Raw genomic sequence first — 25,603 nt, 5'->3', positions numbered from 1 at the left:
TTACCATACACACTGTAACGAGAGTGATCAGGTAAGGTGAGCTATTACCAGCAGGAGAGCTGGGGTGGGTGGAGGAAACCTTTTGTATTGATGATCAAGGTGGGCCATTTCCAGCAGTTGAAAAGAATGTCTGAGGAACAGTGTGGGTGTGTGTGTGGGGGAAATAAACATGGGGAAATAGTTTTACTTTGTGTAATGACCCATCCACTCCCAGTCTCTATTCAAGCCTAAGTTAATTGTATCCAATTTGCAAATTAATTCCAATTCAGCAGTCTCTCGTTGGAGTCTGGTTTTGAAGATTTTTTTGTTGAAGGAATGCTACCTTTAGGTCTGTAATCGAGTGACCAGAGAGATTGAAGTGTTCTCTGACTGGTTTTTGAATGTTATAATTCCTGACGTCTAATTTGTGTCCATTTATTCTTTTACGCAGAGACTGTCCAGTTTGACCAATGTACATGGCAGAGGGGCATTACTGGCACATGATGGCATCTATCACATTGGTAGATGTGCAGGTGAACAAGCCTCTGATAGTGTGGCTGATGTGATTAGGCCCTATGATGATGTCCCCTGAATAGATATGTGGACACAGTTGGCAACAGGCTTTGTTGCAAGGATGGGTTCCTGGGTTACCGGTTCTGTTGTGTGGTTTGTGGTTGCTGGTGAGTATTTGCTTCAGGTTGGGGGGCTGTCTGTAAGCAAGGACTGGCTTGTCTCCCAAGATCTGTGTGAGTGATGGGTCATCCTTCAGGATAGGTTGTAGATCCTTGATGATGCGTTGGAGAGGTTTGAGTTGGGGGCTGAAGGTGGTGGTTAGTGGCGTTCTGTTACTTTCTTTGTTGGGCCTGTCCTGTAGTAGGTAACTTCTGGGTACTCTTCTGGCTCCGTCAATCTGTTTCTTCACTTCAGCAGGTAGGTATTGTAGTTGTAAGAACGCTTGCTAGAGACCTTGTAGGTGTTTGTCTCTGTCTGAGGGGTTGGAGCAAATGCGGTTGTATCGTAGAGCTTGGCTGTAGACAATGGATCATGTGGTGTGGTCTGGATGAAAGCTGGAGGCATGTAGGTCGGCATAGCGGTCAGTAGATTTCCGGTATAGGGTGGTGTTTATGTGACCATTGCTTATTAGCACCGTAGTGTCCAGGAAGTGGATCTCTTGTGTGGACTGGTCCAGGCTGAGGTTGATGGTGGGATGGAAATTGTTGAAATCATGGCGGAATTCCTCAGGGGCTTCTTTTCCATGGTTCCAGATGATGAAGATGTCATCAATGTAGCACAAGTAGAGTAGGGGCATTAGGGGACGAGAGCTGAGGAAGCGTTTTTCTAAGTCAGCCATAAAAATGTTGGCATACTGTGGGGCCATGCGGGTACCCATAGCAGTGCCGCTGATTTGAAGGTATATATTGTTCCCAAATGTGAAATAGTTATGGGTGAGGACAAAGTCCCCATCATGCGCCAGCAATGCCTCTCTGCCATGTACATTGGTCAAACTGGGCAGTCTCTACGTAAAACAATAAATGGGCACAAATCCGACATAAAAAATTATAACATTCAAAAACCACTCTGAGAACACTTCAGTCTGTTTGGTCACTCAATTTACAGACCCAGAGCATAGCTGCATCCCCCACCCCCAGCCCAGAGACTCACCCGCTACCCTCCTGGAAGGGTTGCCAACCCTCCAGGATTGTCCTGGAGTCTCCAGGAATTAAAGATTAAACTTTAATTAAAGATAATCGCACTTGATGAAACCTCCAGGAATTCATCCAACCCAAGCTGACAAACGTGTACCTCTTAGAACCCAGGGATCCAGAGGGAGAAACAGCTTGATATTGGGTTCTGGGATTGCATTGAGTTTCCTGCATGCTGCCTCCTTTCCCTATCAGGGTGTGCTGGGAACTGCAGCTGCTGGGAACCCTCCAGTTCCCTCCTCCTCCTCTTGGCCTTGTTTTCTATTTGTAAGCTGGGCTCTGCTGGGTCCAGTGGCCCCTAGTGGCAGCCAACATCTCTGCAGCCCACTTCTGTGGGGAAAAAGGGAAATTCTGCGCACAGAACGTTAATTTCTGCAAAATCCTGCATTGCGCAGTGGGGCAGAATTCCCCCAAGAGTAAACAATGCTGGCATTTAAAGTGTCATGTTCACTATCATATTACAAATATCCACACCAGTATTTCCCAAGTGCAAGTGGGGAGAGGAGGAGATGTGGGCGAGGAGCAGCAGGTATTTGGTTACATTTTAAGATGTGCAGGCTATTAATACCACATGGTGATGTTGTTGGGGGCGGGGAGGATGGGATTGGGTTTATTTTCCTGGAGAGGGGCTCAGCTTTCAAAAGTCTGGGTAATGCTGATATACGGTATGTGATGATGCTGTGTTTTTTCTCCCCAGGATATATCTGATCCTCGAAAACTTCCCCCTGTGGCTGGTTGGAAGAAATATCCACTTTTTTTTGGTACTGCCATATTTGCTTTTGAAGGCATTGGTGTGGTAAGTGTTCAGCTGTACCCATCTGTATACAATGATTGATGATAAGCAATCCCTTTATTAACTTTCAGTTAATCGCAATATTCTGCCCATCCCATTGACTTTCATGTTAATAGGATTCAGCTATTTTAATCAAGCATGCCGCTTATGGGCAACTTTCATTGTGCAGCCCTGTGGGCCTGCAGCAGCCCCTGTGGAAAGATCTGGCTTCAGGCAGGTTTGTAGGACTGTGGCAGGGGAAGGAAGTCCTGGGACATGCTTAGCCAGGGCCCACAAGCTGTGTCCAGGGCTTTCCACAGGGAGTGAGGGTACTGGAGGGCCCATGGGGCTGCATGGTACCTCCCACTGGCATCAGGGACATCTTTGTGATACAGAGTATGCCACAATTATCCATGCCTTTGTCATCTCAGAATAAGATTGCTGTAATGCACTGTTCAACCTGGGGACCATTCAGAACTATGGTTTACACAGAATCCTGCAGGATGCTTATTAACTGCAGTTACACTTTGGGAGGACATGATTAAACCAGTGCTCTGGGATACTTACATTTGCTTCAAGTAAGCATCCAGGTGGAATTCAAGGTGTCGATTTTACCCTCTCAAGCTCTAAGTGGTTTGAAACCTGCTTACCTGAGAGACTCTCCAGGCTTTACTGCCACAGAGGAGATCAGCACACTTACTGAAGCTGGAGACCTTCTCAACTTACGGAAGAAAAGGTTACTGGCAGAATGCTCTCTGCAGGTTCCTTGCTTTGGGACCCTCCTCCCTTATCTCCTCAGCATTGATCTGCCAGTGCCCAGGTTTGTTAACCTTCTGGGCACACTGCACACCTCCTCACCTTTCCTCTTTCTTCTCAGGCTGTTGAGGAAGGGGTGGGTTGAAGTTTGGGTTTGACTATATTTATGGATAGTGTTGTGGTGGTTGTGTCTCCCCAATTTATGGGATGAGTGCCAATAGATACCTGATTTTTATAAATTCAAATAAATGAAAAGAGCTATTCAAAAAAGAGTGAAAAAGTGTGTGAACATAGGGGGGAAAAATCAATTAGTTTTGCCAAACCTCACGGCTGAATCATTTTTACTCAAACTTATAAGAAAAAACTCAATATGAGGCTGAGAATGAGCATGGAAGATTTCAACCCGAATGGTTGAAGTCTGGCAAAATTATCAGCAGCTGAAAGCGAGGGGTTATAATGGAACATGTTAGGCAACCTTAATCATAGGTAGTGTTGTTAAATCTGGGTAAGAAATGGTTTTCCTGTCCCAAAGAATGTTTTTGAGATTTTGACAATTTTTCCATTCTGTATTGGGTGAAACGGAGACCTTTTGAAGTTTTTGGCTCGGGTGGGTGAGGGGAGGAGGGCGAGGACACAGACACACACATGCACACACACACACACCCCTCCCCTGCCTCTGAATAACCAATAGCCTGGTGGTTAGGGTACTCACATGGAACCCAGGTCCAAATACTTGGAATTTTGACTGGGTCTCCCACATCCCAGGTGAGTGCTGACCACGAGGCTGTTGGCTATTCTGGGATGAGTCTCTTTCTGTCTCTGAGAAACCTTTCCTGATGAAAGTTTTGTTGAAACTGGTACGTTTCCTGCAAAGTTTCAGTTTTCTGACAAACAAATTTTTCATGTGGGGGGAAAAAAAGTTTACCATTTAATTAGTTTGGTACCCTAGACTACCTTCTTGTAATTTTGGTTTTTTCTATTTTGATCTCTCTCAGGTTTACCATTTAATTAATTGGTACCCTAGCCTACCTTCTCTCTGATTGCAGGCTATCAGCATATACACCGGACCCTCACTAGAACACGCGTCTATATAGTGCAAATTCGCATATAACGCGGTTGTGGCCATGGATCCCAAATTTAATTACTTTAACTGGAATTCATTTTAACACGGTCCCTGCTATAACGTGGTCCCCGCGTTAACGTGGTACCATGCATGGATCCCAAATTCCACATTCTAGCGAGGGTCTGGTGTATTATATTTCTATAAAATTCTTGTACTGGATTTCATTCTAGTAGGTCTTCCCTGATAGTGTTTACTTGTTTCATAAAGATACACTTCTTGGAAAACTTGAACAAGCTTTTTGCATAGAAGCAATAGATGTGATATATCTCAAGTTTAGTGGGGTTTTTGATACTGTCTCATATGACCTTCTCATAAACTAGAGAAATATAGGCTAGCCAAAGCTATTACAAGGTGGGTGCACAACTGGTTGGAACTCAGAGTACTCAGAGAGTAGTTATTAATGTTTCACAATTGAATTGGATGGGCATGCTGAGTGGGGTCCCACAGGGATTTGTCCTGGGTTCAGTTTTATTCAATATTTTTATAAATGATTTGGATATTGGCATAGAGAGTGTGCTAATAAATTTTGTGGATAATACCAAGCTGGGAGGGGTGGCAGGTGCTTTGGAGGACAGGATTAGAATTCAAAATGATCTTGCCAAACTGGAGAAATGGTCTGAAATAAATAGGATGAAATTCAGGAAGGACAAATGCAAAGTACTAGCCTTAGGAAAGAATAATCAATTGCACAAATACAAAATGGGAAATAAGTGCCTACGAAAAGGATCTGTCAGTTATAGTGAATCACAAACTAAATTTGAGTCAACAATTTAATACTGTCACAAAAAAAGCAAACCTCATTCTGGGGTATATTAGCAGGAATGTTGTAAGGAAGATATGAGAAATAATTCTTCCCCTCTACTCAGCACTGATAAGGCCTCAACTGGAGTATTGTGTCTATTTCTGGGCACCACATTTTGGGAAAGATATGGACAAATATGAGAAAGTTGAGAGGAGACTGACAAAAATGAATTGAGAGCTAGAAAATGCTGCCCGGACCGGGAAAACCGAGAAGTCTGCTGTTTGCCAGGGGCTAAGATTCGCGATGTGACGGAGAGACTGCCGAGACTCATAGAATCATAGAATATCAGGGTTGGAAGGGACCCCAGAAGGTCATCTAGTCCAACCCCCTGCTCAAAGCAGGACCAATTCCCAGTTAAATCATCCCAGCCAGGGCTTTGTCAAGCCTGACCTTAAAAACCTCTAAGGAAGGAGATTCTACCACCTCCCTAGGTAACGCATTCCAGTGTTTCACCACCCTCTTAGTGAAAAAGTTTTTCCTAATATCCAATCTAAACCTCCCCCACTGCAACTTGAGACCATTACTCCTCGTTCTGTCATCTGCTACCATTGAGAACAGTCTAGAGCCATCCTCTTTGGAACCCCCTTTCAGGTAGTTGAAAGCAGCTATCAAATCCCCCCTCATTCTTCTCTTCTGCAGGCTAAACAATCCCAGCTCCCTCAGCCTCTCCTCATAACTCATGTGTTCCAGTCCCCTAATCATTTTTGTTGCCCTTCGCTGGACTCTCTCCAATTTATCCACATCCTTCTTGAAGTGTGGGGCCCAAAACTGGACACAGTACTCCAGATGAGGCCTCACCAATGTCGAATAGAGGGGAACGATCACGTCCCTCGATCTGCTCGCTATGCCCCTACTTATACATCCCAAAATGCCATTGGCCTTCTTGGCAACAAGGGCACACTGCTGACTCATATTCAGCTTCTCGTCCACTGTCACCCCTAGGTCCTTTTCCGCAGAACTGCTGCCTAGCCATTCGGTCCCTAGTCTGTAGCTGTGCCTTGGGTTCTTCCGTCCTAAGTGCAGGACCCTGCACTTATCCTTATTGAACCTCATCAGATTCCTTTTGGCCCAATCTTCCAATTGGTCTAGGTCCTTCTGTATCCTATCCCTCCCCTCCAGCGTATCTACCACTCCTCCCAGTTTAGTATCATCCGCAAATTTGCTGAGAGTGCAATCCACACCATCCTCCAGATCATTTATGAAGATATTGAATAAAACCGGCCCCAGGACCGACCCTTGGGGCACTCCACTTGATACCGGCTGCCAACTAGACATGGAGCCATTGATCACTACCTGTTGAGCCCGACAATCTAGCCAGCTTTCTACCCACCTTATAGTGCATTCATCCAGCCCATACTTCCTTAACTTGGTGACAAGAATACCATGGGAGACCGTGTCAAAAGCTTTGCTAAAGTCAAGAAACAATACATCCACTGCTTTCCCTTCATCCACAGAACCAGTAATCTCATCATAAAAGGCGATTAGATTAGTCAGGCATGACCTTCCCTTGGTGAATCCATGCTGGCTGTTCCTGATCACTTTCCTCTCATGCAAGTGCTTCAGGATTGATTCTTTGAGGACCTGCTCCATGATTTTTCCAGGGACTGAGGTGAGGCTGACTGGCCTGTAGTTCCCAGGATCTTCCTTCTTCCCTTTTTTAAAGATTGGCACTACATTAGCCTTTTTCCAGTCATCCGGGACTTCCCCCGTTCGCCACGAGTTTTCAAAGATAATGGCCAGTGGCTCTGCAATCACAGCTGCCAATTCCTTCAGCACTCTCGGATGCAACTCGTCCGGCCCCATGGACTTGTGCACGTCCAGCTTTTCTAAATAGTCCCTAACCACCTCTATCTCCACAGAGGGCTGGCCATCTCTTCCCCATTTTGTGATACCCAGCGCAGCACTCTGGGAGCTGACCTTGTTAGTGAAGACAGAGGCAAAAAAAGCATTGAGTACATTAGCTTTTTCCACATCCTCTGTCACTAGGTTGCCTCCCTCATTCAGTAAGGGGCCCACACATTCCTTGGCTTTCTTCTTGTTGCCAACATACCTGAAGAAACCCTTCTTGTTACTCTTGACATCTCTGGCTAGCTGCAGCTCCAGGTGCGATTTGGCCCTCCTGATAACATTCCTACATGCCCGAGCAATATTTTTATACTCTTCCCTGGTCATATGTCCAACCTTCCACTTCTTGTAAGCTTCTTTTTTATGTTTAAGATCCGCTAGGATTTCACCATTAAGCCAAGCTGGTCGCCTGCCATATTTACTATTCTTTCGACTCATCGGGATGGTTTGTCCCTGTAACCTCAACAGGGATTCCTTGAAATACAGCCAGCTCTCCTGGACTCCTTTCCCCTTCAAGTTAGTCCCCCATGGGATCCTGGCCATCCGTTCCCTGAGGGAGTCGAAGTCTGCTTTCCTGAAGTCCAGGGTCCGTATCCTCAAGGTCCGTATCCTCCAGGGTCCGTATCATCAAGCCCTCGGATCGCTACCCCTTCCTGCTTCTCCACGTGGGCACCAGTGATACTGCCAAGAATGACCTTGAGCGGATCACTGCGGACTACGTGGCTCTGGGAAGAAGGATAAAGGAGTTTGAGGCGCAAGTGGTGTTCTCGTCCATCCTCCCCGTGGAAGGAAAAGGCCTGGGTAGGGACCGTCGAATCGTGGAAGTCAACGAATGGCTACGCAGGTGGTGTCGGAGAGAAGGCTTTGGATTCTTTGACCATGGGATGGTCTTCCATGAAGGAGGTGTGCTGGGCAGAGACGGGCTCCACCTTACGAAGAGAGGGAAGAGCATCTTTGCGAGCAGGCTGGCTAACCTAGTGAGGAGGGCTTTAAACTAGGTTCACTGGGGGAAGGAGACCAAAGCCCTGAGGTAAGTGGGAAAGCGGGATATCGGGAGGAAGCACAGGCAGGAATGTCTGTGAGGGGAGGGCTCCTGCCTCATAGTGAGAATGAGGGGCGATCAGCAGGTTATCTCAAGTGCTTATATACGAATGCACAAAGCCTTGGAAACAAGCAGGGAGAACTGGAGGTCCTGGTGATGTCAAGGAATTATGACGTGATTGGAATAACAGAGACTTGGTGGGATAACTCACATGACTGGAGTACTGTCATGGATGGTTATAAACTGTTCAGGAAGCACAGGCAGAGCAGAAAAGGTGGAGGAGTAGCACTGTATGTAAGGGAGCAGTGTGACTGCTCAGAGCTCCGGTACGAAACTGCAGAAAAACCTGAGTGTCTCTGGATTAAGTTTAGAAGTGTGAGGAACAAGAGTGATGTAGTGGTGGGAGTCTGCTATAGACCACTGGACCAGGGGGATGAAGTGGATGAGGCTTTCTTCCGGCAGCTCGCAGAAGTTACTAGATCGCACGCCCTGGTTCTCATGGGTGACTTTAATTTTCCTGATACCTGCTGGGAGAGCAATACAGCGGTGCATAGACAATCCAGGAAGTTTTTGGAAAGCGTAGGGGACAATTTCCTGGTGCAAGTGCTAGAGGAGCCAACTAGGGGGGAGCTTTTCTTGACCTGCTGCTCACAAACCGGGAAGAATTAGTAGGGGAAGCAAAAGTGGATGGGAATCTGGGAGGCAGTGACCATGAGTTGGTTGAGTTCAGGATCCTGACACAGGGAAGAAAGGTAAGCAGCAGGATACGGACCCTGGACTTCAGGAAAGCAGACTTCGACTCCCTCAGGGAACGGATGGGTAGGATCCCCTGGGGGACTAACATGAAGGGGAAAGGAGTCCAGGAGAGCTGGCTGTATTTCAAGGAATCCCTGTTGAGGTTACAGGGACAAACCATCCCGATGTGTCGAAAGAATAGTAAATATGGCAGGCGACCAGCTTGGCTTAATGGTGAAATCCTAGCGGATCTTAAACATAAAAAAGAAGCTTACAAGAAGTGGAAGGTTGGACATATGACCAGGGAAGAGTATAAAAATATTGCTCGGGCATGTAGGAATGAAATCAGGAGGGCCAAATCACACCTGGAGCTGCAGCTAGCAAGAGATGTTAAGAGTAACAAGAAGGGTTTCTTCAGATATGTTGGCAACAAGAAGAAAGCCAAGGAAAGTGTGGGCCCCTTAATGAATGAGGGAGGCAACCTAGTGACAGAGGATGTGGAAAAAGCTTATGTACTCAATGCTTTTTTTGCCTCTGTTTTCACTAACAAGGTCAGCTCCCAGACTGCTGCACTGGGCATCACAACATGGGGAACAGATGGCCAGCCCTCTGTGGAGATAGAGGTGGTTAGGGACTATTTAGAAAAGCTGGACGTGCACAAGTCCATGGGGCCGGACGAGTTGCATCCGAGAGTGCTAGAGGAACTGGCGGTTGTGATTGCAGAGCCATTGTCTTTGAAAACTCGTGGCGAACGGGGGAAGTCCCGGATGACTGGAAAAAGGCTAATGTAGTGCCAATCTTTAAAAAAGGGAAGAAGGAGGATCCTGGGAACTACAGGCTAGTCAGCCTTACTTCAGTCCCCGGAAAAATCATGGAGCAGGTCCTCAAAGAATCAATCCTGAAGCACTTACATGAGAGGAAAGTGATCAGGAACAGTCAGCATGGATTCACCAAGGGAAGGTCATGCCTGACTAATCTAATCGCCTTCTATGATGAGATTACTGGCTCTGTGGATGAAGGGAAAGCAGTGGATGTATTGTTTTTTGACTTTAGCAAAGCTTTTGACACAGTCTCCCACAGTATTCTTGTCAGCAAGTTAAAGAAGTATGAGCTGGATGAATGCACTATACGGTGGGTAGAAAGTTGGCTAGATTGTCGGGCTCAATGGGTAGTGATCAATGGCTCCATGTCTAGTTGGCAGCCGGTGTCAAGTGGAGTGCCCCAAGGGTCGGTCCTGGGGCCGGTTTTGTTCAATATCTTCATAAATGATCTGGAGGATGGTGTGGATTGCACTCTCAGCAAATTTGCGGATGATACTAAACTGGGAGGAGTGGTAGATACACTGGAGGGCAGGGATAGGATACAGAGGGACCTCGACAAATTGGAGGATTGGGCCAAAAGAAATCTGATGAGGTTCAACAAGGACAAGTGCAGAGTCCTGCACTTAGGACGGAAGAACCCAATGCACAGCTACAGACTAGGGACCGAATGGCTAGGCAGCAGTTCTGCGGAAAAGGACCTAGGGGTGACAGTGGACGAGAAGCTGGATATAAGTCAGCAGTGTGCCCTTGTTGCCAAGAAGGCCAATGGCATTTTGGGATGTATAAGTAGGGGCATAGCGAGCAGATCGAGGGATGTGATCGTCCCCCTCTATTCGACATTGGTGAGGCCTCATCTGGAATACTGTGTCCAGTTTGGGCCCCACGCTACAAGAAGGATGTGGATAAATTGGAGAGAGTCCAGCGAAGGGCAACAAAAATGATTAGGGGTCTGGAACACATGACTTATGAGGAGAGGCTGAGGGAACTGGGATTGTTTAGTCTGCAGAAGAGAAGAATGAAGGGGGATTTGATAGCTGCTTTCAACTACCTGAGAGGTGGTTCCAGAGAGGATGGTTCTAGACTATTCTCAGTGGTGGAAGAGGACAGGACAAGGAGTAATGGTCTCAAGTTGCAGTGGGGGAGGTTTAGGTTGGATATTAGGAAAAGCTTTTTCACTAGGAGGGTGGTGAAACACTGGAATGCATTGCCTAGGGAGGTGGTGGAATCTCCTTCCTTAGAAGTTTTTACGGTCAGGCTTGACAAAGCCCTGGCTGGGATGATTTAATTGGGGATTGGTCCTGCTTTTGAGCAGGGGGTTGGACTAGATGACCTCCTGAGGTCCCTTCCAACCCTGATATTCTATGATTCTAAAATATGACCTCTGCCGAAAGATTGAAACAACTGGCTTTGGTTAGTCTGGGGAAGAGGGGAGGCATGATAGCAGTCTTTAAGTACTTAGAAGGTTGTTATAAAGAGGAGAGTGATAAATTGTTTTCCTTAACCACTGAGCACAGCACAGGAAATAATGGGCTTAAATTGCAACAAGGAAGATTTAGGTTAGATATTAGGAAAAGCTTTCTAACCGTAAGGGTAGTTAAGCACTGGAACAAACTACCTTGGGAGGTTGTGGAATCTCCGTCATTGAAGGCTTTTAAGAACGTGTTTGATAAACACGTCTCAGGGATGGTCTAGATCAGTGATAGTCAATTAGATCGACCTGTGGGCTGATATGAGAATTTTATGACAAGGGGCAGGTCATTTTTGCAGAAGGCTGGCAAAATAATTATAATAAAAAACTTCAGCTGCCAATAAATAAAGATCTTGATTGCAACACAAGTACTAGTGTTTCTATATTTTAACAAAATTTATAAATCAACATTATGATCTGTGTTTGTGGCAGTCTCTAATGGGAGAGGTGACATCACCGATCTCTGGCAAACTTTGTGAAGAGTAGTTTGCAGAAGGTCATGCACTGGTGAAGATGTTCATCTGCCAGGCGATTGTGGTGTTGGTTTTTTATAATGTTCATGGTAGAAAACCCCAATTCTCAGAGATAAGTTGATCCGAATGTTAAAAGATAGATGGCTAGATTCAGGCTATTTTGAAACTGGTCAGCATATTGAGTCCAGAAATTGCAAAGTCCCACTTCTTTGAATTTTGCCTTCAAGACATTTGAGCTCTGGAGACTTACAATGTCCAGTTGAAAGGCACCTTCATTAGTTGAATCAAGAATGTTCTTTGCTTCAGAAAGACAAGATCCATTGGCAGAGATAACAAATGGATCACACACAAATAAAAGCAAATCATTTGGAATTTTAAAATTCTCAAATCGCATTTTAAAATTTTTGATCAGATTGTTTTGGAATTCTTGCATTGTTTTCATCGAAGTTTCATCTGTAGCAACAACCATGCAATGTGGGAAAGAGCAACATCTTTCCTGTTAAGTCTGTCTGAAAGATTTCAAGACTGCTCTGAAAGTCACACTTTTTTTTAAACAGATCCCCAACACTACTTGCATGGCCTTGGAGCTGCAAGTTGAGGGAATTCAAGTGACCAGTAATATTGCAGAGTAAAGCTACCTGTGACATAGCCGTGCTCCACCAATATTCACGACCGTGGGCCCGGCTCCTCCAATGTTTGGGCTTTTATTTTCAGAGCCGTCCCATCCATGGGACAGACCGGGGCAACTGCTCTGGGTCCCACGCTTTGGGGGGCCCCACGCTTCAGGGGGATGTGGGGTCCCGGGCTGCCTGGGGGGTTAGTGGGAGGCTTGGCGCCTGCTCCTCCCCCACTCCACCCCTTCCCCCAAGTCCTCACCCCACCTCTTTCTGGCTTCTGCCCTCTCCCTCGAGCAATGCCGGGAGCTGGCGGAGCGGAGCGGGGCGGGCTGGGGCCGGGTCACTCTCTGCTGCCAGTGCCAGGCTCCCCACTAACCCCCCAGCCCCCCTGGACCCCACATCCCCCTGGAGCGCAGGGTCCCCCAAAGTACAGGGCCCAATCCTATGGACAGGATGGCTCTGCTTGGACCCATTCTGGGCACCAGCAAAAATTATACAAACCTGGCACCCATGGTTGACTCATATCCAGCTTCTCGTCCACTGTAGTCCATGGTCCTTTTCTGCAGAACTGCCACTTAACCAGTTGGTCCCCAGCCTGTAGCCGTGCATGGGATTCTTCCATCCTAACTGCAGGACTCTGCACTTGTCCTTGTTGAACTTCATCAGATTTCTTTTGGCCCAATCCTCCAATTTGTCTAGGTCACTCTGGACCTTATCCCTACATTCCAGCATATCTATTTCTTCCCCCAGCTTAGTGTCATCTACAAACTTGCTGAGGGTGAAATCCATCCCATCATCCGGATCATTAATGAAGACGTTGAACAAAACTGACCCCAAGACCGACCCCTGGGGCACTCCGCTTGATGCTGGCTGCCAACTAGACATGAAGCCATTGATCAGTACCCACTGAGCTCTATGATCTAGCCAGCTTTCTATCACCTTATAGTCCATTCATCCAATCCATACTTTTTTAACTTACTGGCAAGAATATTGTGAGAGACCGTGTCAAAAGCTTTGCTAAAATCAAGATATATCACGTCCACTGCTTTCCCCATATTCACAGTTGTCTCATCATAGAAGGCAATCAGGTTGGTCAGGCATGACTTGCCCTTGGTGAATCCATGTTGACTGTTTCTGATCACCTTTCTCTCCTCTAAGTGCTTCAAAACTGATTCCTTGAGGACCTGCTCCACGTTTTTTCCAAGGACTGAGGTGAGGCTGACCGGTCTGTAGTTCCTCGGATTCTTCTTCTTCCCTTTTAAAAAGATGGGCACTATATTTGCCTTTTTCCACTTGTCCGGGACCTCCCCCTGATCACCATGAATTTTCAAAGCTAATGGCCAAGGGCTCTGCAATCACATCAGCCAATTCTCTCAGCACCTTTGGATGCACTAGATCTGGCCCCATGGACTTGTGCATGTCCAGCTTTTCTAAATAGTCCTTAACATGTTCTTTCACCCCCGAGGGCTGCTCACCTCTTCCCCATACTGTGCTGCCTAGTGCAGCAGTCTGGGAGCTGGCCTTGTCTGCGAAGACTGAGGGAAAAAAAGCATTGAGTACTTCAGTTTTTTCCACATCATCTGTCACTAGTTTGCCTCCCCCATTCTGTAATGGTCCCACACATCCCCTGACCTTCTTCTTGTTGCTAACATACCTGAAGTAGCTTTATTTAAATGTTCTCCCAAATATGAAATATCTTTTTATTGTATTTTTTTAATTTAAAGCTGCAACTTATATTCATGTTGACTAATACCTTACTCCATGAGCAGTGTTAGTGAAATCAGTGGTACCGCTCATGGAGTAAAGTCCTATTTGCTGCAGTAAGGGTTCTAAAGTACAGCTCTAAATTACTTAATTTAAAAGTATGGTTCAGGGCAACCCAATGGGAGATTGATAATAGGATTTAGGACTGGATCTTGCTCCCACTGAAGTCAGTGGTAAAACTAGCATTTAATTCAATGGTGAAGCATTAAACCTTGGTGATTTCAACCTTTAGGGTTTCGATTCAGTCCATCGTAGATTAGTGTTGTGGTTGGGTGTTGTAAACATTCAGTGATTTTTGGATATCCCCTATGAAATGCATAATCTAGCAATGTGTGGATAGTTTGCACTATGACTGCTTGTGCTTTATTTGATCGTTGGATAAATAGAAAATTTCATTCTTCGTTACTGTCAGTTTAGCACCTTTCATGAACCCGAATAAAACTTCTTTCTGTAATAACTCTCATAGAGCAGGAATGCTTTATTGATTGTTAAATTGCCAATGGAAACTCTCAAGTGGGTTAATATAGTGTTTACAATCTTTAATGCCTTTCCAATACCTCTTTCTTTATGTATGTATGACTCTATGACTTATTCCAAGAAATGTTTTGCATTTTGGAAATTTGCTGTTAAGTATTCACTTAATACAGAGAGCTGTTTTCAAGTTTAAACAGGTAATTGGCCAATCTTGAATAATGATTTTGAGGCAATATCTCCATCTGTCTCAGTTCCATGGATTTACATAAGAAGTTCTCAAAGCTTCCAATAAGGCTTCCATTTGAATTTTCCCATCAGTTGTGCAGCACGTGGCCCATTCTATTTTTGCTCTTTAAACAAGAAATTTGTGGATAGGTTTGTGATCCTGAATGTTCATTAAGGGACTGGAGCAGGCGTTACACTTAGAGGGGTTCTGAATGGATGCTGTTTTTACTCATTCCCTTTTACTAACTTTCTTTTGAAGTATGCTGCTGCCCCCGTTTTGTGCAAACTGATGTTTCAATGTAATTTGGTAAAATAGGTTGTTAATAAAAAAGAAAAGGAGGACTTGTGGCACCTTAGAGACTAACCAATTTATTAGAGCATAAGCTTTCGTGAGCTACAGCTCACTATAACTCATACAGAATCTGTTGAAAATCTTGTTTGTTTGCTAATTTGAACAGTTTTATTGTGTGAATGCGGTGGCAACTGACTAACTTGACTGCATCTTGAGCTAAAACAGTCTGGAGAAAGAATCTGCAGATTTATGGCAGTTTGGGCCACAAGCTAATCACTGTTTGTGTTAATAGCAAGGTGTGTTGCACTCCAGGACTACATTTTCTTTGTTTGCTTGCTGTCTATTTAAGTCACATTCAGGACTGGGATCCCTATTGTCTGGCATAGGTTACCTTCTGGATTTTGAGGTACTGCAAATTTTGAATATCTTGGCAGCTGGTTGTTAATGACCCATGTATATTGACAGGAACAGCTGACAGCGGGGTGACAGAATGATCAGTCCTTAATTCCTATGCATGCAAATTAGGATTCAACAGAGGATCAGCGATAAAGTGGGAAGGAAGAAAGATTTATTTGTGTGCTCAATACACCAATAATGCCAAAAAGATTAACATCTCCCTGTTTCATTACCTCTATTTTGGGCTGTTTGGGGTTGTTACATCTGAATATTTCAGATACTATGGACGTTAGTGGACTCATTTCCCAATATTAAAGTTATGTGCATGTTCATCTGCCTCTAAAAGGACTTTTGATCTCTGCATATTTTACTGTTAAATTGAACGGACAGTTTAATTTCTTCATCATGTTGCCTTGGCAAGTGAGGAACATAAGAACTTTGTGTTCAAGTGATACTAATAGTGATCATTTCATTGGTGATGAAAGTTACTTTGGGCTCCTACCAACTTGTAAGTTAGGTTTTCAAGACATAAAAATCAGGATGATCTTGAGAAAAATTGGGACAGGTGGCATAAAATAGTCACTGTGAAACAGTTTTTTCTTTTCTTTAATAACCCAGTGTCACAAGGTGACTGGCCCTTTTAAGAGGGAATGGGGTACAGTGCATCTGTGCCTGATCACCTACTACTCAATTGGGCTTAAGGGAAGGCAGCTGGGCCTGATAAAGAGGGAGACATCAGCAGGGGAAGGGCTACCCACTGACTCTCTCAGCCTGGTTTGGTAAGGAGAGAAGCTTGGGAAGCTTTGGGAGAGACAGATAGAGAGCTGGAGCAGAAAGCATACTCCAGGGGAGAAGATGACTCCAGGCAGGTAGGGCCGGGAAGGATGAAATTTGGACTCTAAGGACCTTGTTTTGATTGGAACAGTTTATGCTTAAAAAAAAAACTAAGCATTCTTAGTCTTGTGAAAAGAAGATTGAGCGGGGACTGATACAGTCTTCCAATATGTTAAGGGCTGCTGTAAAGAGGATGGTGATCAATTGTTTCTAACAATCCTTAGAAGTTTTTAAGGTCAGGTTTGACAAAGCCCTGGCTGGGATGATTTAGTTGGGGATTGGTCCTGCTTTGAGCAGGGCGTTGGACTAGATGACCTCCTGAGGTTCCTTCCAACCCTGATATTCTATGATTCTATGTTCTCCAGATCCACTGAAGGTAGGACAAAATGTAATGGGCTTAATTTGCAGCAAGGGCAATTTATGTCAGATATTAGGAAAAACTTTCTAACTACAAGGGTAGTTAAGCACTGGAATAGGCTTCCAAGAGAGGTTGTGGAGTCCCCATCATTGGACACTTTTTAAAAACAAGTTGGACAAACATCTGTCAAGATGGTTTAGCTTTACTTGGCTAAACTGAATGGCTCCTCAAAGTGCCTTCCAGCCCTACATTTCTATGATGATAAACCAGGGTGGCATGGAAAGAGAAAAGACTGTGTGGAATTTTTAAGGAGTCCAATAAGGGAAACTGAGGCAGCTGCCACAGAAACAACCCAGGCCATGAGGAGGTGCCTGGGAAGTGATCCATCCTGTGACACCAGGTTTCCCAGCACACTTTACCCAGGTACATTGTTTACTCCAATGAAAAAATATGCACTAGAGACCACTAGGTCTGTCAAGCGATTAAAAAAAAATAATCACGATTAATTGCGCTGTTAAACAATAATAGAAAACCATTTATTTAAATGTTTTTGGATGTTTTCTACATTTTCAAATATTTTGCTTTCAATTACAACACAGAATACAAAGTGTACAGTGTTCACTTTATTTTTTATTACAGATATTTGCATTGTAAAAAACAAAAGAAATAGTATTTTTCAGTTAACGTAATACAAGTACTGTAGCGCAATCTCTTTATCATGAAAGTTGAACTTAAAAATGTAGAATTATGTACAAAAAAACCCTGCATTCAAAAATAAAACATTGTAAAACTTTAGAGCCTAGAAAGTCCACTCAGTCCTAATTCTTGTACAGCAAATTGCTCAGACAAACAAGTTTGTTTACATTTGCAGGAGATAATGCTGCCCACTTCTTGTTTACAATGTTATCTGAAAGTGAGAACAGACATTTGTATGGCACTATTATAGCTGGTGTTGCAAGATATTTATGTGCCAGATGTGCTAAAGATTCATATGTCCCTTTATGCTTCAGCCACCATTCCAGAGGACATGTGTCCATGCTGATGACAGGTCCAAAGCAGTGTCAACCGATTCATGTTCATTTTCATAGAATCATAGAATATTAGGGTTGGAAGAGATCTCAGGAGGTCATCTAGTCCAACCCCCTGCTCAATGCAGGACCAACTCCAACTAAATCATCCCAGGCAGGGCTTTGTCAAGCCGGGCCTTAAAAACTTCTAAGGATGGAGATTCCATCACCTTCCTAGGTAACCCATTCTGAGTTACTACAGAGAGTTATCTGAGTTACTACAGAGAATTCTTTCCTGGGTCTCTGGCTGGTGAATCTTGCCCACGTGCTCAGGGTTCAGCTGATCGCCATATTTGGGGTTGGGAAAGAATTTTCCTCCGGGGCAGATTGGAAGAGGCCCTGGGGTTTTTTCGCCTTCTTCTGCAGCATGGGGCACAGGTCACTTGCTGGAGGATTCTCTGCACCTTGAAGTCTTTAAACCATGATTTGAGGACTTCAATAGCTCAGACATAGGTGAGAGGTTTATTGCAGGAGTGGGTGGGTGAGATTCTGTGGCCTGCCTTGTGCAGGAGGTCAGACTAGATGATTATAATGGTCCCTTCTGACCTTAAAATCTATGAATCTATGAATTCCAGTGCTTCACCACTGTGTTTTGTATTTTCAGTATTTGCTGTTATTGGATTACGTTCAAATAAACACGTTTTTCTGGATGATTACAAATGTGACATGGATGTTTGTGTTTAACATTCAATTCAAATAACTGCAGAATTTAAGTTTGGCTTATTGCACATTCATATAAATGCACTTGTGCTACTGGAACATGCAGTCAAACAAAATCTGTGTTTACAACTCCTCTTGGAAGTAGGCATTCTGTAGACATTTTCTTTATTAATTGATACATGACATTTCTTAGGCTAATGCCAGGTTTGCAGCAGATCTGATGTCCTGTCCATACTGCTACTAAGCAAAATTAACTAACCTTTGTTCAGCAGCATCATGTTCAGAATCCTCTTTTTTCTCAAAGGAAGAAAGGGCTTATGTGAAAATACAAAATTCATTAGACTTGATCACAACATGGCTCCCTCGAACTTGTAGTGCAGATGGGACTTAAAACTGAGGATAAAGCACTATGTCTTTATGTCTGGAACTATGCCTGGAACTATGCCAAAGCTGGGCCTTTGGAATGTGTTGTATTGTAGTACAGATATAACTTAACAATACACAGAGTATGAATAGAATATTTAATAATTTTATTCATGTGTATTATAATCAGGAAAATATTCACCACATATGACTGAGAAGCTCCTGTAGTATTTGTCATTTAAGACACCCTCCCCACCTAAAAGTGAAGGTGATACTGTAACTGAAAATTGCAACAAAAAGAAAGAAATTGATTCATATTGTTTAGACAAAATAACATGCTTTTCTGTCCCTTTAAATACAAATCTATGCAATTCAGTATTATTTTCTTGTTGAGTATTGTACACTGGTTAGCTTAGTGAACAGAAAATGCTATGTTACTTTTAAACATTAATTTCAGAGTAGGAAAATAAGGCTCCTCATTTTTGTTTAACCTGTTTCTTCCAGAAGTCTGTTAAGTTGCTTTTGAACTTGGATATCACTGTTTTGCAATAAAGGATGGAGTGGTATTTTGTATACAAAAAGACAGAGGCTTTGGAATCAAATTAGGCAGCAGCTAACCAATTCCAGGATTTAGAAGAGGAAAAAAAAGTGAATTATCATTTTAAAATGTCATTGTTTTGGATTTTGAGACAGATGCAGAGCAGCTTGCTAGAACTGAGATAAAAGCCACTCATTGTCAAAAACTCTTTTAGCAGCTTAGCATTATCCATTTTAAAAACAAAAAAACCCCAAACCTGCTAGCTTAACGCTCTGTTCTGGTGTTTTTAAGACCAGGCTGGATTTGTCAGGGATAGACATTTAACAGGTAACGTGACATCATCTTAATGTACAGTTGGGGCATCTCTGGATCAGTGTACATCTACTGCATTAGTGTCTTTCAGTTCTCTGAAGGTATTTGACAAGATGTGCAAAATAAAAGAGGTGGGAATTCTCAGGAGGACATATCTTCAAATTCAGGCTCCCTTGTCAACCTCCAAAGCCAACAGTTACCATATCATTAATGGACATGTTTTGAACACTATCCAAGCACCAAAAGAAGCATTATCTGACAGGGCCGTCTTCTCCTTTCTTACACTGTCAAGCTTCTGCAAAACCAACAACTATAGGTAAATGGGTGGGAGCACAGTGCATTGCTTTATGTAGCTGATGCACTATTTGAGTTATTGGCCATACAACGTTCCTTGCCTGCTATATTCATCTTCTGCGGAAGTGTAGTGAGGACTCAGGCTAGGTTGTTGATAATTCTTTATCAAATTCAGTTTTCCTTATGGCAGGTTTCAGAGTAGCAGCCGCGTTAGTTTGTATTCGCAAAAAGAAAAGGAGTACTTGTGGCACCTTAGAGACTAACAAATATATTTGAGCATAAGCTTTCATGAGCTACAGCTCACTTCATTGGATGCATTCAGTGGAAAATACAGTGGGGAGATTTATATACATAGAGAACATGAAACAAGCAGGAGAGCGGGGGGGCCCACCTTGATTATCACTACAAAAGGTTCCCTCCCCGCTCTCCTGCTGGTAATAGCTCACCTTAAGTGATCACTCTCGTTACAGTGTGTATGGTAACACCCATTGTTTCATATTCTCTGTGTATATAAATCTCCCCATTGTATTTTCCACTGAATGCACCCGATGAAGTGAACTGTAGCTCATGAAAGCTTATGCTCCAATAAATTTGTTAGTCTCTAAGGTGCCACAAGTACTCCTTTTCAGTTTTCCTTATGTACACCCTGCACGTACTGTCCTGTATAAACTCCCAAGTCATTACCAACATAGATGGACTTTAATTCTTTCTCCGACTTCAATCCAGTTATCAAAGTTACATCGAATTCCAACCTCAAACTGTTGGACTTGTGAGGATGCTTCCATACCATATTCCCAAAGGTCATATTGCCTCTCTGAAGGTCTCGTGGTTCTTAATGAACCCTCATCTCATGCTAGAGGTTTGTAATACGTATTTTTCCCCATTTCACTGATGTGGTACAGAAAGATGAAGTGACTTGTCCAAGACCCCAAAGCGAGTGTCAGAAATGGCAACAGAATCCAGATCATGTGACCCCTATTCCTTGGGTGTAGCCGCTAGGCAAAAGGCACATCTTGTTTGTTTAACATTTACTATTAGATTATTGTAAATTTAAAGATGCAAATTGTGACATTCCCCAGGGTACAATCTGGACTGTTGAACAGCTGGTCTTCTTAATTCTCTAGCCTCTCAGGGGTACCTTTTACACTGTCAGAACATCCACTCCTGGCCTGCTCACACAGCCTTTAGTGTGCCAATTCACTCCCAGCTAAATACATGAGCACTCTGGCCAGTCACCATGAATTACATACAGGGTGACACCCGCAAATTCTTAGTCCCAGCCTTGTTCTCCCAGAAATATGCATCTAGTGCTGCTCAGTACCCTTCTGAACAGTACAAGCTCATAGAAAGTCCATCTTTTATTAAAGGAAAATGGTATATGCACCAGCCTTGTTACCTCAAATGGAGTTTCCCACACACTTTAATCCAAACACACTGGTTAAGATAAAACAATAAGATAAGTTTATTAAGTACAGAGAGACAGATTTTAAGTGATTACAAGTGACGATGCATAAAAATCAGGATTGGTTACAGAAGAAAATAAAAGAGTAAAACGCAAGCTAATACCTAACTTAGCAAGCTAAGTGAATTTAAAAATGAAAGGTTTTGCTTCACCATACACTGCAGTAAATTTCACAGGCTGGGTCTCCTTTCAGCCTGGGCCTCTTCCCCCTTAGTTCAGTTCTTTGAGAGTCGACGATGTCATGAGCAGAGATGGAGGAGAGACGTAAATTCGAGGCCACTGTCTCTCATTCTTATACCACCCTCCCCTCTTTCAGGATTACCTCCTGCTGGGGTGAAGGTGACAAGTAGTCTCTTGTGGACATGAGGTCTGAACTGGCCCTGTAATTAAATGTAAATTTCTCAATCACATCTTCCCATTGCTCAAGAAAGCTTAAGTAAATGATAGCCCACTTGACTTTGTTGATACACTGGCACTCCCAGACACGTGTCTTTGTCACTGAAAAACTGGTTTGGGTCTGCTTTTCTAATTCTGGAACATGTTACAGCAATGTTATACAGTTTACATTTATAACTTTACATGCAATGTTGATACACATATTTCCCCAGGACAGTAATGTTCAGTAGATACTGCACTAGCTGTCTGCATGTCTCAAATAAAATAAAAGCCCATAAAAATAATCTTAAACAATGTACTTCAGATATGCCAAACAATTTGAAAATTGTAGTAATGCCACAGCACCAGGACAAGTATGTTGGAACAATTAAACTTATTTTTGTTGCAGGTCAGTATTACTATGTTAAGCCTCAAACCTGCAAACCCTTACTCTCATTAGTAACTTTACAAATATGAGTAGTCCTGTTTGCATAGTTTGCAAGATCAGGGTTTTAGTTATTAAGTTTCTTAGCTGTTCTGGGATTCAAAGCACTATAACACTCCCATTTAAAATAGAAATTGTTTTTCCATATAAATCATCTCTTTATTGACTGTGCAGTATTAATGCAGAGTATTTATGTACTGGTAGAATTCTAGTTTTGTATTTTAAATCTTAAACTAAAATACTAGCCTTGTAAATTAAATCTGCTGTATGTGTCAGAATTTAGTTTCTTTAGTTTTTTTACTCTTTCTCTGGAGTAAGCATAGTTGAGCTACAGTTTTGTTTCAAAGTGTACTTTAGATGATTTTACTGTAAAGGTAAAAATAACATGTACTATTAGAATTGTATTTTGCCTAGCATAAAGCACTTCCACACTAAATAACCTCTTTGAATGTTCATTGAAAAATGGTGTCCCAAAACCAAGGGGAGACATTCAGAACATATGCACCCCCACATATGGAGAAGTTCTTTGAAAGAAACAGCTCAGTAACATTGCTTGGATCTGATAAAGAGTGGTTAAAAATCAAACATTCACTCTTAACAATCACTCTGAAAGGGATTTGAAGACTCTGAGGGGAAAAGTTATCAAGGAAGAGACATTTTAAGGACATGAGAATATTACATCATGAAGTAATATGTTGCCCTTTGTGTGTTCTCACTTGTGCTGTAATCACAGTAGGGTCAGAGTGCTTTATAAGAAAAGGACTTTTGAACTGCTAACTTCCAAGTTGTGTGCATTATCTTGTGTCAGCTGGAAGAGAGGGATGCTTGATGCTGATTTTCTCTGTTGCTGTGGGAAAAGCATCTGGCATAGTCAGGGTGACTCACTGTATTTTTGGAAGGACCACCTCTAGGAATGAGACAGTAGGGATAAGACTACATAACCATTCAATTCTTGGCCAAAATATGAAGGCCCATATTCTCCAAATAAATGGTGGGTCTTTATCCCCAGTTTTTCTGTGTATGCACACTGGATTATCTTTCCATTTCCCCCTGTAGATGGGCAGAGATGAAGCAAAGAGTCAGGTGGACACTTAAGTGGCATGTGGCTTCTTTTGAATAAGGTTCACTGAATGTGGTCAAAGGGGAAGTCACTGGGGTGTAAATAGGCTACAATCCATGGGCAAGAGGTAAGCTATGCAGGTTTCCTCTAGCTGAGGATCTGCTCCTCTATCTCTGTAATTTAGTAATAGAGTGGATAGTTGTGCACCTAAAATTCAGTGCTATTTTTCCTATCATACTCTATTATTTTACGTTTTGCCTCACTGTAAGAGACTTATTTTGTAACAGGAGCACTTGACTGTAGATGTCTTTTGTGAGAAAGGGAAACACTGATAAATTATAGCAAATAAATGTTTTCTGTTTCTCTAAGTGTGCTTTATTTGTATTTGGGAAAATTGGTGAGCAATTTGTATCTGAGACAGAAACAAAGCGTCTGCCAAGTCTGGCTCTTAATTGAAACTGATAATTAAAAAGAGAAGGGAGGGACAGTTACCACATTCTTATCAGGATACTTCAGTGCAGTTTTTCTGAAGAGGAAAAACAAAATGTAAGAATTGAAACATTTTTAAAAAAATGCTTTTGAAGAATCTAGGCTTAATTCTTACTGGTTACAGAAGCTAAATCGTTCCTTATCTGATTATCTGGAATCTGCTTGTGTTCGTATTTCTTAAGTCAAATCGTATAAAAAGTGCAGTGGAGATTTTAAATTGGAATTGGACAGTACCCTGCAGCTTGGTGCTAAGTCTGTGTAACAGGGTGCATGGAAGCCTGGGCGGCCTAGTGGTTGGCATGCTTGACTTCCAGCCCCTTGTCTCCTTGGCTGAGGTGCCTCAGTCCTTAAGGTGATGTGGTAGGCAGACTCACTCCACTAGGTCCTCGCCCAGGGCCCTGTGCAAACAACCTCCAAACAGGGACCTCCTGGCGGAGAGTCTAAGTTCATTGCCCTGGGCCACTTCCTACCACTGTCCTTTAAGTTTGGGGCATGTCCTTCAACTCAGGTAGTGCCCTCTTCTGGACCTTGGGCAGCTTCTTGCCATGCACTCAGCTTCTTCTGGGCAGGCAGCTGTAAGTTTGGTGGGACCTAACCCCACAACATCTCTATAGTTCAATCACCCGGTTCACTCAGATGCTGGGCACTTCTCGGTCTTGTCAGCAGTCTCCCTCGGTCAGGGACACAGGGCTTCTTCCCCAGTGGCTGTCCTGGCTAGTGATACTCCCCTCAGGCAGGGAGGCAGTTAACTCTTCACCAGTCAGCCCTGAACTGAGTCAGGTTCTCTGCTTTTCTTCTGCCTCCAAGCCTGTCATTGGCTGCAGGTATAGGGAGGCAGGGCTAACTGAGCGATAGGTTATCTATAAGTTTTTCCATGCTGGTGTGAAGTTTCTAAGCTTCATCACAGTCTGATTGTACTGAGATACTCCAGGCAGGTGATGGATATACAACATAGTTTTTTGGTAGTGATTCCAATGATTATACACTATTTGAAATATAGGGGAAAATGTGTAGCATAAGTGACCATATCTGACTACTTGAGCTATTACAAAGGCTAGATTGTGGTTCTCAACCAAGGAATTTCAGGCATTTTTTGGGTTGCTGTTTGGTTCTTTAGGGAGGATCTGAGCAAGTTGGTCATATTTTTAAGTTTTGTAATTTAAGAGGCATATATAATCAGGAAAGAGAAGTATGTAATCAATGAACCGAGCTTGTAAGTTCCAGGAAGAAAACAGTATGGGCCAAAAACCTCCAGGCTGGTGAAGCAGGAAGTGGGATGGGTTATTTTTTGCAGAATGGCAAGAGGAAAAACAACATAAGGAAGACAACCAAGCCTAGAGAGTAACTACTGTGGGTTAATTTAAAGTATCTCATCTACTCTGTGCTGTGCTTGGGGCAGGAAAGGGCCATGTAAAGCGAGTGAGAGAAACCACAGAGGAGGCAGAGTAACAAAAGTAAAATGAAAGAAAAGCAAGGGAAAGTCCCAGTACATAATACCTGACTTTCTCTCCTCCGACACCCTCCCTACCCTGTGAGGGGAAAGCCCTGCTCCACATGGCCTCTCCTTTTAGCGTAATTTATCACACCAGTGGGTCATGCAGTAATTATATATGTGATAGAGGGGTTGCAGGACTGAAAAGGTCAGGAACCATGGACTAGATTTATTAAAGCTGTCTGTATCCAGAGAAACACGTGGCTGAGCTAGCACACAGCAGCATGAAAGCCATCAATATGAGATACTGAGTTAGAGTAGCATTGCCTTTTCAACATCCCTCAAGAGACCGTGGTCTGGTGCAGACGGCATACAGTGCTACCGCTCAATTCAAGTGAGTCAGATGTGTGCTGCTTTTTTTTTTTCCATTTCAAAATGCCATTCAGTCATCTAGTTTAAAATTTAATATCTTTAAAGAAAATCACTAAAAAAGATTTAAGAAAAGTGACTTAATTTCTGGCACCAGCAAAAAAGCCTGTTCAACGCAATTCTTCAAAAACCAAAATGTAATCCAGTTAAGAGACTAGAAACTGTGGGAAATGCCTTATCACTGTTGCCTTCAGGTAG

At 43.3% G+C, this 25,603-nt stretch overlaps 1 protein-coding gene across 4 annotated transcripts in view; it reads left to right on the top strand.

Moving 5' to 3' along the window:
- The window catches only part of SLC36A4 (solute carrier family 36 member 4), a 277,596-nt gene that overhangs the window by 59,286 nt on the left and 192,707 nt on the right, over nt 1-25,603 (top strand). For all 4 annotated transcript variants that reach the window (XM_073336987.1, XM_073336956.1, XM_073336966.1 and 1 more), the window contains exon 8: nt 2,380-2,478. In XM_073336987.1, the coding sequence (XP_073193088.1) occupies nt 2,380-2,478 (99 nt within the window). The remainder of the gene's footprint in view (nt 1-2,379; nt 2,479-25,603) is intronic.

Source organism: Lepidochelys kempii, chromosome 1, assembly GCF_965140285.1.
Source record: "Lepidochelys kempii isolate rLepKem1 chromosome 1, rLepKem1.hap1, whole genome shotgun sequence".
In the NCBI taxonomy this organism is placed as follows: Eukaryota; Metazoa; Chordata; order Testudines; family Cheloniidae; genus Lepidochelys; species Lepidochelys kempii.
This window is presented reverse-complemented; position numbering and strand designations above follow the sequence as displayed.